This window comes from Rhinopithecus bieti, unplaced genomic scaffold (genome assembly GCF_001698545.2).
Source record: "Rhinopithecus bieti isolate Rb0 unplaced genomic scaffold, ASM169854v2 scaffold_11944, whole genome shotgun sequence".
NCBI lineage: Eukaryota > Metazoa > Chordata > Mammalia > Primates > Cercopithecidae > Rhinopithecus > Rhinopithecus bieti.
Window position 1 is genome coordinate 1977622 of NW_016807378.1, and position 16278 is coordinate 1993899.

The 16278-nt window shown below is 43.7% G+C and overlaps 1 protein-coding gene across 1 annotated transcript in view; it reads right to left on the minus strand.

The window, feature by feature from the left end:
- Positions 1–16278, minus strand: part of SPON1 (spondin 1) — a 305960-nt gene that overhangs the window by 117884 nt on the left and 171798 nt on the right. Inside the window, exon 6 of the mRNA XM_017881549.1 lies at positions 9118–9266. Within this exon, the coding sequence (XP_017737038.1) occupies positions 9118–9266 (149 nt within the window). The remainder of the gene's footprint in view (positions 1–9117; positions 9267–16278) is intronic.

A 16278-nucleotide genomic window follows, 5' to 3' on the forward strand; every position in this document is an offset into this window, starting at 1 on the left:
TCTTCTTGGGGTGTTTACTTTTATTTTCATTATTTATTATTATTATTATTATTAATTATTATTATTTGAGATGGAGTTCTCACTCGCTCTGTCACCCAGGCTAGAGTGCAGTGGCACAATCTCAGCTCACTGCAACCTCTGCCTCCCAGGTTCAAGTGATTCTCCTGCCTCAGCCTCCTGAGTAGCTGGGATTACAGGTGCCCGCCACCACGCCTGGCTAATTTTTGTATTTTTAATAGAGACAGGGTTTCACCATGTTGGCCAGATTGGTCTTGAACTCCTGACCTCAAGTGATCCACCTGCCTTGGCCTCCCAAAGTGCTGGGATTACAGGCGTGAGCCACCACACCTGGCCTAAAAGTCTTCTATGGATCTTTCTTTCTCCCTTTTCCTGGTCTTTATTCTCTAGTAGATTCTACCTACCCCAATTTGTGTCTTCTTTCCATTGTGTTCCCACCCAATAAAACCAAAATACCCTCTTAGAAGATGGGAGGAAGAAAGGGTTCTAAGTACTTCCAATTTATTTTGTCACAATAATAAGACTAATAATGAGCTCATACTCCAAGCCATGCTTTGTACATGTATTATTTCATAACCAACAGAGGTAATTCATATTCTCATTATTGTTTTTCAGATGTAGAATCTAAGGCTCAGTGAGCCTAGATGACCTACTCAAGGTCAGAGACTTAAGAAGTACAGGTTCTCTACTGTTTTCATGGTTCTTAAGTAACAGTGCAAGGCAGCAGGTGGCAAGGGTAAATAAGTGGCCTTAACAGTGCTTTGGGGCCCCATACGCTTTCTCTGACCTCTGCCTTTCCATACCCTTGTGTTTAGGCCTAGTAATGTCCCTCGATCCCACCTCAATTGCTAAACCAAACTCTAGACCCAGCATTTTGTCACCCAGTTGGTGCAGCTCTGAACTGTGGGTTTCTGCTGATCTTTCCTCATCTTTCTTTAGTGCTCCTGAACTATTTCTCTCTTTAGTGCCCCTCTCTTCTATAGGACTGAAATCCTGCCCTGAGCTCCTGTCCTTTGGCTGGGGCTCTGCAACTCAGTCTAATTCTTGCCCATCCACTGCTGCCCTGAAATACAAATTTATCTTCTACCTTCAGTTTCCCCTGCCTTTTTTTTTGGAAACAGGGTCTGACTCTGTCGCCCAGGCTGGAGTAAGGTGGTGTGATCATGGCTCACTGCAGCCTCTGCCTCCTGGGCCAAGTGATCCTTCTACCTCAGTTCCCCAACTGCTGGGACTACAGGCGTGCGCCTCCATGCCTGGCTAATTTTTGGTACTTCTTGCAGAGACAAGGGATCACTGTGTTGCCCAGGCTGGTCTTGAGCTCCCGAGCTCAAGTTATCTGCCCACCTCAGCCTCCCAAAATACTGGGATTACAGGCATGAGCCACGACACCCAGGCCTTCAGTTCCCTTTTTTAGTATAAACTGCCCTCCCCACAGCCACTGGATACAATAACAGGCCGATGGTTCTTTACACAGAGGTGGCCACTAGATTGGAGTAAGGGTTGTTATCTGATGCAGGGGGCACCATTGCCCAAGCTATCCAGTGATCAACCTGTCTTTCTGGTGCTTCAACTAAGAGTCACCAAAACTGCTCATCTAGCTGTGAGAAGCCAAGGAGGAAGATCCTATGGCTACCATTTGGGGCCATGTGCAAACCAAGTAAGCAGAGGCAGCAGCTCTGTTGAAAAATAGTCGGGGAGAGATTCACATGGAAGGGCATGGAAAAGACCACCTGACACTGGTGGCAGTGTGGAGGAGGGAGAGAGAGTTAGTGGTCATCTCAGCCTGATGCCTTCCAGTTCCAGCTCTCATGAGGCTTTTTGTACTCTGCACAAACTTGTGTTCTCATGCGTCCTACTTTCTTTCTACAACAAAGTTTCCTTTGTTCTTGAGTTAGTTTCAATGGGTTCCTGTTACAATCAAACGAGACTTCACTAAACCACCTCTCTCCTTGGGTTGGGGGCCACATTTCTGCCCCTTGGCTTGTGTCCTGATAATTCAGGAAGATGCGCTCCATGGCTGCCTCTAGGGCTGTTCTGGAGGTGGCATTGAACTAGCTCTGGTGAGCATCCTGATGAGACTGTTCCAAGGAAGGGAGGGAGCATGCGCAAAGCAGTGAGTTGGTAAAGGGTGTGGAGTTTTACTGTAGCTCTTTCTACATTTAAAGTCTCAATTCTTACCCTTAATTGCTTATGGTCAACTTTGGGAAAGAATGTTAGGGCAAATTAGGAGATGACATTGTCAAGTGGGGATAGGAGGGCAGGCTGGGGCAGAGCCTGGGGATTCTGAAGGAGTTGAAGTAGATGGTAAAGGAGTTGTGGCCTCATCCTCTGGACCTTTTCATGCTGAGAAATGACATGAACTTGCAACATTAAATTTTCTAGCCCTGCAGGGGCTCTTAGGTCTTAGGACAAATCCCTCATTTTACTGATGAGGAAACAGAGGCTGAAGAATGAAAACATGGTAATGATAGCTAACATCCAGTAATCTCTTTCTTAGGGCAGGCTCTGCTCCAAGCACTTGACACTTATCAGCTCACTTAGCCCACAAAATGACCCTATGAGGTTGGCACAATTGCCATTTTCATCCCATAGAAGAGGGAACTGAGACACAGAGGGGTTAAATAACTTGCCCAAAGTCACACAGTAAGCAGGGGATGGAGCGAGGATTTGAACTCAAGAAATTTTGATTCAGAGGCAATGCTTTTAGACATTATACATCACTGCTTCTCATAAGCATGGAAGATCACTGGACCTTTATTATTATAAATAAAAGCTGGTGGGGTGTGTGTATGTGTGTGTGGTTTTTCCAAACCGGATGAGGCAGCATGTCATGATTCATAGAAAACACTTGAAGTCAGGCTATGGTTTTAATGAAAGAAAAGTGATTTTCTAAAATTTAGAAAATCAAAATCAGAAAACAACAATAGTTTAGTAGACATATGTCATCTCCAATGATTTAAAGGTGATGAGTAAAGAAAATTCTCAAACCTTTTCTTCCAGTCCCCGGAGCCATAGAAACTGTTTCAACTTTAAAGAAAAATAACATCTGCTTGTGTATTGCTTCCCATGCCACAGGTGGTGTGATAATCCTGTGGGCTGGTTCAAGTCATCCTCCAAAGCAAGGTCTCCTGAAGGTGAAATAATCAATGCCTGTGTTAGGGGCCACCATTATCTGACCTTTTATGGTCAGGAAAGCCTTGAATCCAGAGGAATATAAAAGCTGGAGTGATTTTTCTAATAGATTTTTAATAAATGGGTGGCTCTTCAAAGCTCAGAGTTTTATGCAAGAACCATTCATGGCTTGCTTGTCAATCAATTCAGATATTTGTTAGGTGTTACAGATATTAGTTGGATACCTGAAAATGTGGAAAACTGAAGTGACACAAAAAGTTCTCTTTCCTTCTACAAACAGATAGAAATGCTGGACAAATACAACAAAACACATTACAGAAATATGTAAATGAGTTTAGAAAAACTGCCCAGATGCCAGAAATGGGGAAGAAAGTCTAACTCAAAACAGTAAGCAGGAGCTAGTGCATGGTGAGCTGCTGGGGCCCTGGACTGGGATATGGGCCCCAGGAGCTGGAGGCGGGGGTTTAGCAGCCCATACATGGAAAGAAGGGGAAATCTTGAGCCAGTGAGAAGTGGGGCATGGGAGGGCATGCCTGCGTACAGTTGGATGTTTTAAAGGGCACCGTGTTTGTGAATAGGGCATGAGAAAACCCTCCATCAAGCATTTGGGAACCAGGCAAGGAAGCTTGCTTCTGCCCGAGGCACCTCCAAGAAATGGAATTCCTAATCTCTCTCACGCGTAAATGCAGGGTCCAGATGTATACTAGCTGTGCAGTGGGCAATTCCAATCTGAGAAATGACACAAAAACTTGGGTGGGACCAGGAGAAGAAAATACAAAGTCACTGTAAAGACACCATCACTTGAACCTTTTTTCCTCCAACAGGAAAAAAAGAAAAAGGAAAAAAAAAAAAAAACTACTAAGGCTGAGTATGGTGGCTCATGCCTGTAATCCCAGCACTTTGGAAGGCCAAGGTGGGTGGATCACCTGAGGTCAGGAGTTCGAGATCAGCCTGACCAACATAAAACCCTGTCTCTACTAAAAATAAAAAAATTAGCTGGGCATGATGGTGGGTGCCTGTAATCCCAGCTACTCAGGAGGCTGAGGCAGGAGAATTGCTTGAACCCAGGAGGCGAAGGTTGCAGTGAGCTGAGATCGCACCACTGCACTCTAGCCTGGGTGACAAGAGCAAAACTCCATCTCAAAAAAACAAAACAAATACCACTGAAGATGATCAAACAATTTAAAACCAAAGAACAAACTAATGACACCAAGAGCAAGTTCAATGAAAAGGAAAAGTAGTCTCTAAGATTATGAAAAAATAGAATAATCTGAAAGAGACAATTAGACATATTTAAAATTATTGAAGAGATAAAAGTAACCCTAACGAAGGATTAGAATAGTGGAAAGAAGCAGATGTGGATTGGAAAAGGAGACTCCAGCAGAGAGGAAACCCAACAAGGCCCTGCCCACATTTGTGCCCACATTTCCCCAACAGATGCACAGATTCCTCTAAGCAAAAAAGTTCCTTCTATGGAAATAATCATGTATGTGCCTCTCCCACTTTGTCTGTGGATTTCGTCTGTGTAGAGACAAAGTGGTCCTGCATTTAACTTTCCAGCCTCCTTTTGTGCCACAATCCCCTCACTATCCTTGTGCCACACTAGTCTTTTTTTAGTTCTAAGCACAATAAGGTGTGTTCTCCCATAGGCCCTTTGCACGTGCTGTTGCTAGCATCTAAAATGATTTTCCCCTACACTTGTCTTTTGGGTTTCTGCTTCACGGTCACTTGTTAGGGAGACTTTCCCTGACCAGTTTATCTAAAACAGGCCCCTCCCTACTCCTAATCCTCTTTATGTCACCACCACCCTTGTTGGTTTCTTTTCACTTAAATATATGTATTTTACTTGTTTTCCTTTTCTCCACTGTTAGGATGTAGGCTCATGAAGGAAAGGAGTTTTCTTGATTACTGCTGCATCTGCAAAGCCTAGCATATAGTAGGTGTTCAGTCAAATTACCAAATGAATAAACTAAAAAGTTCAATAAATATTTATAAAGTTATTGAATGAACAAACTATATATTCAAGAAACATTTAGGAAGCATTCAATACTATGCCAAGCTCAGGGGATACAATAGTGGGAAGGGCAGCTTTAAACCTTGTTGTTTAGTGAGGGAGAGACATCAAACAAATATGTAAGTGTGATGATGCTAACAACAGGAGAAGTACAAAGTGCTGGGAGAGCACTTGGGAAGATCAATTTAGTACAGAATCAGGGAATTCTTCTGATTCTGTACTTCTCCTGGAAGAAGCAACATCTAAGCTAAGTTCTGAGGGATGAATAGGAGTTCACCAATTACAAGGCTACTGGAAGATGTCCTGGCTGAGAGAAGGTCCAGAGGCAAGAAGGGCATGGCCCTCTTGTGCAGACTGAAAGAGGTTCTGTATGCCCAAAATTTAGAGTTGCAGCAAGAAATAAAATTGGAGAGGTAAGACAAGGCCAGGACATACAGGGTATTCAGGCTATGATAAGGAATTTGGACTTTATCTTAGGGTTAAGGAGAAGCCATTAAACATTTTAAGTGGGGGAGCGGCATAATCTGATTTATTTTTTATAAAGATGGCCCTGGGGCAGCATGGGCAATAGGAGCAGAATCAGAGGCAGGGACATCAGGAGGCTAGTGCAGCAATTTAGGCAAGAGATAAGTGGAGGGAGGTGGTGATGAGGGCAGATTGAACTGGATGAATTTAAAAGAGAAGGCATGAGTTTTGGTGTGGAGAGATCAAGGATTCTAGCCTGAATAACTGAGTGAAAGGGGCATCATCTTTGGGCCAGCATCCAGCAGAGAACCAGACACTTAGTAAACATGCCAGAAATATGGGCTTACTGAAGTAGAAATGGTCTTAGTGGGATGAAGTGTTTTCATAACGAGTATTCATAAGCACACTTTCCACTCCCACACCAACCTACAAGTGTGATCTACCATTTCCTGCGGCCCCCGCCTGCCTTGGATTACCCATTTGTGACCTGCCAGACTAGCCATAGCTCAGTATTTCTAATTCCCAGTCCCTAGGTGTCCTGGCCACCAGGACCCACTTGCCTTTGTCTTCCCACAAAGGAGCGAGCATTGTGGCCTTCCCCAGCCCCAGCTACGAGTGCCACTACTGCCAATAATTCTGCTGTAATTTTTCATTAATTTTCTTGGTGTTTTGCAGTTATAGTAACATTAAAATTTATACTCAACAGTATTATTATAACTTTCCACTATTAATGGGATTAGTATTTTTGTTCATTTGTGCTTGAAAGTCATCAGCATAAAATTTACCTCCAACAATAGCTATTGTGATTCTTCATGCCCTTGAAACTTGCAGTGAGCAGTAAGTTTATAATAAGAGAATGCTGGTAAGCATATAAATGTCTTTCTTGAGAAAAGAGGGCTTTTTATTTTCATCATGGCTGGACTCAGGTTCTTTGACAGAGTGATTGGTAGGATAAAAAGTATTAAAGGCTGAGAACACTGTGTTAGTTTGTTGATGTTTTCAAGCAAGTTTCTGGTTATTCAGAGGACACTTTCATATTCTAGGAGGATTCACATTCTTGCTTCTTTTACTGTTGTTTCTTACCCGACTTACAAAAAAATATAATTAATTGTGTGCTTGCAGGGAACAATATTTAGAAAGATGAATTATTTGGAATCCTGAAATCACCCTATCCAACTGACTTTCCCAGGAGCTGGGGAACCCGAGGCACTGATAGCAGAGGCCAGATTGAGAGGTTGGCAAGAGGAATTTCTCTGTCGGGCAGCTGTGTGGGACAGGGAAAGTATACAAGTAGGCCTGGCTTCATGGGCAGCTGACCTGTGCAATCTCACAGGACCCCGTGCTATGAAATTCACGGTATTACCATCTTGAGATTCTCAACAAGTTTTGAACAAGTGGCCCCAGGTTTACACAGAGCAGATTATACATCTAGTACTGTCTGGGCTTTGGAGCCAGACAGAGTTGGGTTTAAGTCCTGGTATTCTCTGCTGTTGACCTTGCCTTGGTTTCCTTATCTGTAAAACTGGGATCATAATAGCATCCTCTCAGCCTACATGTGAGGGGGGCTAAAAGTAGATATCCAGCACCCAGGGAGCCTGAAAGGTAGTGATGGGCTCTGAGATATGCTCATTCCATGTGCGGTACCCATAATTAAACTCATTATTACGACTGTATGTCTGAAACACTAGCCAGCTGGGATAGGCAGACAGATGTTGCCTGTGTGGTAATACAAGCCAATCACAGGCATGCTGACTAGGAACATACCAAAGAACCTTTTCCTAAGAGGGACATTCTGAGGCTGGCAGTGGTGGTGGTGGGGGGTCCCACCCATGAGTTTTCAATCTTTTTATTGCTATGACACATGTCAGATAATGTTCACCAGCACAATATAGTTCCAGTTACATATAATTCCTGCAGGCTTCTTTTTCCAGAAAACTCTCAAGTAAGCCAACAAGTGAGACTGACATTATCGTGAAGATGTCCCTGACCCTGATGTAATTAACTGGCAAACTTTAATATTTCAACTACTATTTGTAACAAAAGGTTTTCAAGATTCCACACTATGGAGCTTGACAAATCAGGGAGGCACAATTCCATACTTGAGAACTGGGAATGTGGACCCCCAGGATCCCAAACAAGGGTTCCCTCATGATAGGCTAGACAGACTAGCGCCAATATGGTGCCCTGCATAACTTTGCCATAGTCTGAAGGAGCGATGCCAATTGTGAGGCACGGCAGCCAGAGTCAGAGAAACAGAGCATAGTCAGATAGCTCATCTTGGATGAATAGAATGCACTCTTAAAACATCTGGTCAAACATCTTTTTTTTTCCAAGAAAGGAGGAAAGACTTTAAATCAAATTAATAAGAAACATAAGCTCATTCTAGGGCATTTTTCTGATTCCTCAGGGGATTTATAGCAGGAGTCAGAGTGACCTTTGTTGCATCCGATTTAGGGTTTGTGGGCAGCTTGGAGTCCAGATGGTAGGGAGCACTGCAGGCCTCAGCTGTGCTTGCCCTGCTGTGCAGTTCAGGCCTCTGGGCACATGCATACTGGGAGATGGGGTCCCTGGTGTTTCCTTAGCCTCCTGCATTGTCTCAGGAGATGTGGGACAGGAGCACAGGGAGGGCAACAGCCTCTTAGTGACCTGTGTTGCAAAATGATCACATCCCAAGCATGCTTTCCTCTTTCCTTACTTCCTCCAGAGCACTTGGTGGGCAGTGGGACATGCTCCCATATGCTCTCTCAGGCTGGACGGGCTTTTGTGGGTAGTGATGGCTAAAGCTGCCCTGCCACGTCTTGCAGTAAACCACCACTGAGCCACGTGGCTCTTCTTCCAAGGTTCTCTCATTAGCCTCCTCTCTGGTGTCAACCTAATCAGGCTTTTGATGAAGAATGATGGCATTGTCAGCCAAATGAATTGACAAGAATTATGGGCTTTTTCTCCCTTATCTCGCATAGGTATCAGTGAGGGCCTAGATAATAGGACTGCTCCTGGGCCCACACAACATAGGACACAGGAGATGCCTTAGTCCATAATGATTATGATGAACTAACGACTAATTTATCAAGTACCTCAAGACATAGTTGCAAAAAGCACATGCCAACACACAAACGCTTATTTTGGGGATTTGGCTGGACAGCTTGACTATTACTCCTCTGACCCTCTCAAAGATCACAGTAAGAAAACCTTAATTCACAGCTTTGACTCTCAGGAGACTAGAGACAAGGCATCCCAACAATGTGGCCACAGCAGCAGCATTTAGCACAGGCTGAAGAAAACATGAATGCAGTCAGGGACAATCTGAGACAACAAAATGGATATTTGTGCCTCTGTCTATCCTCTACTTAACATAAAACCCCAAACTCAGCAAATAGATTTTCTTCTAGCACACTGTACTGCAAATTTCAAGCCTCTGGGAACAATATCTAAGGAGTGCTTTGATTGCATTTCTGTTATTTGGTCATTCTGTGATTTTTTTGTCTTACCTGTTGTCGAATTTCTTCCTCCATTTTCACAGGTGAGCCCAATTCTGCAACTTGTTTGACACCTTCGCTGGCATATCCTCCATATTCCCACAGTACATAATTCTTGGAGTGGGATCCTCCGATGATTGCAGACCAGTGATTGGCCCGACCTGGGAAAGTCAATCAGGATGCAGTTATCAGTGTGGCTGTGGCTGAAACATGAGTCCCTTAAATGATGGTGAGGATGCGTAATTGGACAATGATTCAAAGAGCACTGACTAAGCACCTATTCTGTCTTAGGCCCTGTGCTATTCAGTGATAAGAGAGAGTTCCTATAAGTAAATAGGTCTTGGGAATGTATAGACAGGTAATAGCAGATGTTGAACAAGACAGAGGCAGCCCAGAGATGCGTTCTGTCTAGGAAAGTCTCAGAGAAGGGGATAGTTGAGAGAATGTTAAAAGCTGATCATATTTGTAAGGCAAAATAGAGTAGAAAGGACTGTTCTGGCAGACTCCCATCCAAGTGCTAACCGGGCCCGACCCTGCTTAGCTTCTGAGATCAGACAAGATTGGGTGTATTCAGGGTGGTATAGCCATACCCAGACTCAGAAACATTAAATAACATTGTGTGTTTGGAGAGTCATAACTAATTCAGCATCGATGTGTCACAAACTGTCAAGGGGAAAGTTAGGGGATGATGCCAGGGAGGTAGGAGGAAGCTGGCTCATGAATGGCCTTGCTCTAAATGCTTCAGGAGTTTGGATGTCATTTGAAAGGATCTGAAAACCACTGAAGGGTTCTGGCAGGGGAGTGATATAATTGCATTTGAATTTTAGATAAATCATCCAGACAGCAGTGTGAAGAATGCATTGGAGGGAGCACAGTTGGAGTGGAGAGCTAGAGAGGTAAGCAAGGAGCAAAAGATAGAAGAAATGTGTGCAGACTAGCCTTAGAAGTAAACATGGTTGATTTCAGCTGAGTTTCATGTACATTTCAGTACAAGGGGCAATAACTAAATTTAAAGGATGGGATAGACAGTTTGAATATGGGGAAGTGACCAGTCCACAGTGATTTGGTGAAGATCACATGGGATGGCAGCTGCAGCAGGATGTGAGAGGGAATTAATGCACAACACAATAGCATGGGAAAACAGAGTAAGATCTGGGCTGGACCAAGACAGAACTTGACTTGAGGATTTTATTTAAGTTCCCAAGGAAGGGAGGAAGAAGGAACTGATAGTATCAGCACCCTACTGGATTTGTTTTTGCATGTGATGAATATAGATACATAAAAATTTATTATTTACTAAGTTACATATAGTTAGTTCATCACAGGGTTGGCTCAATTCTCAGCCATTCTTTGGTTGCTTAAACAAAGTCTCAAGTTAAATAACATTTTCAGGCATAGCAAAGAGGAAAACTTGAACTGGGTGAACCCAACTGACATTTTCAGTTTCCCACCTGGCAGCCAAGAGTGGGGAGAACTCTTCAGCCCAGCACCTAAGAAAGTGGTTCTGAACATGGCCTGGTTCTGTTTACAGCTCACATCGCTTCCCGATGGCCCTTTGCTCCAGGGGCACATCAAGAATATAGGTGTAAAGCCAGGCTGCACCTTCCTGGCCTGCTGAGGGCAGCCATGGCCCACCCCAGGCAGAAGACCATGTGGGTTTGCCCAATTGCTTGTTCATTATTTCCTACACATCAGGAAAATGCAGACCCCATGTTTATCCCTCATCTCTCATATCCCTAGAGTAGACAGATAGATATGCTGCCAGCTGTTTCTCTAACTCATTTCTTGAGTGAAGAGAGTCCTAGCTGTCGTCTAAGCCAAAGTACGCTTGTGTAGGGGCAATGGCTGGTAGCCAGTAATGGCCTTAGGTTCGTGATGTGGACAGAGTGACCAGCTTCAGAATCTCTTGCTCTCCCTGCCCTTCTCCACCAAAATATTACTTGTTTCAGGCCTGTCCCGCCTGAAATTCTATACCTCAGTGCAGAATTACCATATACTCTTTGCTCTGTACTCTCTTCTTGTTTGGCTTAGCCAACTCCCATTCCTCCTTTATAAAATACTCAGAAGTTCCTCAAGACCACCGCAGGCCAACCTAAGCTTTTGTCTTCTGTCTTGCCATAGCACAAATCACATTTATTATCACTGTTACAGTCTGTTATTTCACTAGGCCGAACGTTTCTTGAGGGAGCCTGCCTTCAGCCCAATACCTAGTGCTGTGCCTAGTGTGTTGTTAGTGCTCAGTATATGTTTCCAGAAGCATTTCATCCAGACAATCAAATGGGAGGGCAGCAGTATATGCACTTGACATAGTTGGGAACAAGCTTGCACAGATTTGATTCACTGTGATTAAATTCAAGCCTTAGTTCAGCAGAGTTGATAAGTTCAGCAGAGTTGACACCTGCTAAGCTAAGGCAGTATCCTATGTGCTGTTAAAAAACAAAGAGCAACAACAAAAAAGAAAGGCATTGGTCTTCGAGCCAGCAGACAGGGATTGAAATGCTAGCATAGACACTTACTGGCTTTGTAAACTTGGTTAAATTCAATTACTTTATTTCCCTGAGTCTCAGTTCCCTCATTTGTAATTCAGGGATGATAATGTCGACCCTATCAACCTATTATGATAATTAAATTAAATTATTTAAAAGTGAGACAATATATTAAAATCACTACTGGCACACAATAGACAGTCAATAATTATAGTTTCTTCCTTTCATGGTTGTTAGGGAGGCTACAAAACTGAGTAAAACATGAAACCTGCCTTTAATTCAGTATAAGAGGTAAGAAATATGTACTATAAGTAAGATAATGGGAACATGTACAATCCTAGGGGATTAGGGGAGGGACCCAGATGGATCTTTCTGGCTTATTCATATAACTTCCATTATGTGCCAAGCACAGTGGCGGGCCCTGGACACTGAGGAGGACTGGATATGGTGTTGCCCTGAAGGGACTCACAGTCTGAGGGTGGGGGAAACAGATGGATAAGCGGATTAATTACAGTCCACTGTGGTCAGGGTTATTTATAGCACAAGAATGCAGAGCACAGAGGATGGAGCAGCCAACTCCAAATTCCCCAGATCCAAGGAATCAAAGTCCAAAGGCACGAGTGCAGAGAAGCAGGCACCTCAAGCGTGGGACCTATCTTTATGATTCTCACTCTTAAGTAAAATTTAATTATACCACTTCAACCTCATAGCCAATACAGCTATTAGTTTCCTGCAATGGTCTTGCAACATAACATACTAATTCAAATTTTAACACGTTTAATGACATCAACCAAATAACAGATATTTGAAAGGCACTTGGCCAGGGGAAAGGAATAAGACTATGTCCCTGCCCTAGGGGGACAAGACAGGCACCTGTGGAAAAACAATTTGCAACATTACAAAGGGTATTGATGTCAGGTGAGCAGCAGTCACTCAGGTGCAAAATGGTGCAGGGAAGAAGGGCATGGTGACCAGCCTCCAAGCCCCATTTATAACCATAAATCAGTCATTCAATCTCTCAGAGCCTCGGTTTCCCTTTAAAAAATAGAAATAATAATTACCAAACTGGAGTATCTCCCAGAGTTGTACAAATTAATTGAGACAGTTTTGGAAAGAATTGTGAAAGCTGTAAAGAATTGTACAAAACAAAGCTCTTGGTATTATTACAGATATGAAGCACCAATCCAAAAGAAGGTGGTGGAGCAAGGAAACTTTCCAGTTGGAAGAACGGTGCCTAGAGATGTAAAGAAATAGATAGAAAAGAAGATAGTGTGCTGGGCGCAGGACTGGCAGGCTAGTTGGAGCAGGGATTTAATGAACAATATAGATGCTAGGCACAAACACCTAGTAGGTGTTAGGACGATGCTCTTCTATGTGTAATCCTCACTATAACCTTATCCTCATGTTACATATGAAGAAACTGAGGCCCAGAGAGCTTAAGGAATCAGCCCAAACTCACAGAGCAAGGAAGGGGAAAAACTGAGGTTGAAGCCCAGATCTACCTGACTCCAGAACACACGTTCATCTCCCTACATCCCACTGTGAGGTCAGGACACAGAAGAGATGATTGGATGGACTGTAGAAACAAAGAAATTAGATGAAAAAGAATTTCAGGGCTAGGTTGTGGTGGGTGCTGAGTACCCATGGTGGTAAATGGCATTGGGAAAGGGGGAAACAGGATTGAAGGTTTCTCCTGCGAAGAATGACATAACAATAGTTAACATGTATTAAACTGATATGGATTGGCTCTGTGTCCCTACCTGAATTTCATCTCAAGTTGTAATTCCCATGTGTCGAGGGAGAGACCTGGTGGGAGGTGACTGGATCATGAAAGCAGTTTCCCTTATGCTGTTCTCATGATAGTGAGTGAGTTCTCATGAGATCTGATGGTTTGAAAGTGTGTGGCAGTACCCCCTTCATTCTTGCTGTCTCCTGCTGCCTTGTGAAGAAGGTGCCTGCTTCTCCTTCACCTTCTGTGATGATTGTAAGTTTCCTGAGGCCTCCCCAGCCATGCTGAACTGTTAGTCAATTAAACTTCTTTTATTTGTAAATTACCGAGTCTCAGGTAGTTCTTTATAGCAGTGTGAAAATGGACTAATACAGAAAATTGGTACCCAAAGTGGGGTACTGCTATAAAGATACCTGAAAATGTGGAAGCAACTTTGGAAGCAGGTAACAGGCAGAGGTCAGAACAGTTTGGAGGGCTCACAAGAAGACAGGAAGACGTGAGAAAGTTTGAAACTTCCTAGAGACTTGTTGAGTGAATTTCACCAAAATGCTGATAGTGATATGGACAATGAAGTCGAGGTTGAAGTGGTCTCAGATAAAAATAAGAAACTTATTGGGAACTGGAAGTAAACGTTACACTTGCTACACTTTGGCAAAGGGACTGGCAGCATTTTTCTTCTCCTCTAGAGATCTGTGGAACTTTCAACTTGAAAGAGAGGATTTAGGATATCTAGCAGCAGAAATTTCTAAGTAGCAAAGCATTTAAGATTTGACCTCGTTGATTCCAAAAGCATATGGTCATACACATTCACAAAGGGATGGTCTGAAATTGGAACTTATGTTTAAACGGGAAGCAGAGCATAAAAGTTTGGAAAATTTGCAACCTATGTGGTAGTAAAAACAAAACAAAACAAAACAAAACAAAACAAAAAAAAAAACATTTTCTGGGGAGAAATTCAAGCAGAAATCTGCATAAGTAAAAATCCAAATGTTAATAGTCATGACAATGGAGAAAATGTCTCCAAGGGCATTTCAGAGATCTTCACAGCAGCCCCTGCTATCACAGGCTGGGAGACCAAGGAGGGAAAATGGTTTTCTGGGCCAGGACCAGGGCCCTGCTGGTCTGTGCAGACGTGGGACATGGTGACTTTTGTCCCAGCTGCTCAAGCTCCAGCTGTGGCTAAAAGGAACCAAGGTGCAGTTTGGGCCATTGCTTTAGAGGGTGTAAGCCCCAAGCCTTGGCTGCTTCTATGTGGTGTTGGGGATCTGTGGGTAAATAGATGGCAAGAATTGAGGTTTGGGAACCTCTGCCTAGATTTCAGAGGATGTATGGAAACGCCTGGATGTCCAGGCAGAAGCCTGCTGCAGGGCAGAGCCCTCATGGAGAACCTCTACTAGGGCCATGCAGAGGGAAAATGTGGGGCTGACGACTCACCATACAGAGTCCCCACTGGGACACTGCCTAGTGGAGCTGTGAGAAGAGGGTCATCATCCTTCAGACCCCTGAATGGTAGATCCACTGACAGCTTGCACTGTGTACCTGGAAAAGCTATGGGCAGTCAACACCAGTTTGTGAAAGCAGCCTCGGGGGCTGTATCCTGCAGAGCCACAGGGGTGGAGCTGCCCAAGGCCTTGGGAGCCCACCTCTTACATTGATGTGGCCTGGATATGAGACACAGAGTCAAAGGAGATTATTTTGGAGCTTTAAGGTTTAATGACTGCCTTGGGTTTTGGATTAGACTGGGGCCTGTGGTCCCTTTGTTTTGGCCAATTTCTCCCATTTGGAATGGGAGCATCTACCCAATGCCTGTATCCTCATTTTATCTTGGAAGTAACTAATTTGCTTTTGATTTTACAGGCTCATAGGCAGAAGGGACTTCCCTTGTCTCAGATGAGACTCTGGACTTGGACTTTTGAGTTAGTACTGGAATGAGTTAAGACTTTAGGGGACTGTTGGGAAGGCATGATTGTGTTTTGAAATGTGAGAAAGACATGAGATTTGGGAGTGTGTTTTGAAATGTGAGAAAGACATGAAATTTGGGAGGGTCCAGGGGCAGAATGATATGGTTTGGCTCTGTCTCCACTCAAATATCATCTCAAGTTGTAATTACCACGTGTCGAGGGAGGGACCTGGTGAGAGGTGATTGGATCATGGGGGTGATATCCCTTATGCTGTTCTCATGATAGTGAGTTCTATTAGATATGATAGTTTAAAAGTGTGTGGGAGTTCCCCCTTCACTCTTGCTCTCTCCTGCCACCTTGTGAAGAAGGTGCTTGCTTGTCTTTCACCTTGTGCCATAATTGTAAGTTTCTTGCGGCCTCCCCAGCCATGAGGAACTGTGAGTCAATTACACCTCTTTTTAAATTAGAGTCTCAGGTAGTTCTTTATGTCAGTGTAAAAATGGACTAATACATGAGCCTTTACTATGTGTCAGGCACAATGGGAAGGTCTTGACCTATGTTATCTCATTAAACACTCAAAAAGAAAATTCTTAATACAGATGCTATTCTCATTCAGTTAACCCAAGAATGCAGAGGCAGGCAACTGATGACACTGGGATTCAAAGTTGAGTCAAAGAACCAAAGACCAGCTCTTCTCTGCTGCATGGTACAATACCTTTGGTAGGACATACCCAGGGATAGGAAGGGAGAGGGTATGAAGGTGAGGAGACCAAATAGGAGGCCCTTTGACATTCCCTTCATGAATCATGCAGGGTCTGACTTACGGGAGTGGTAGGGGGAATGGGGACAAGCGACCAGGAGTGTGAGACAGTAAGACAGAAGACCGAACAGTCCTTGGGAGGCATTTTGGTAAAGTAGTTAAAACTGGGTTTTTAAATTTATATTATTATACTTTAAGTTCTAGGGTACATGTGCATAACGTGCAGGTTTGTTACATATGTATACTTGTGCCATGTTGGTGTGCTGCACCCATCAACTCGTCAGCCCCCATCAATTC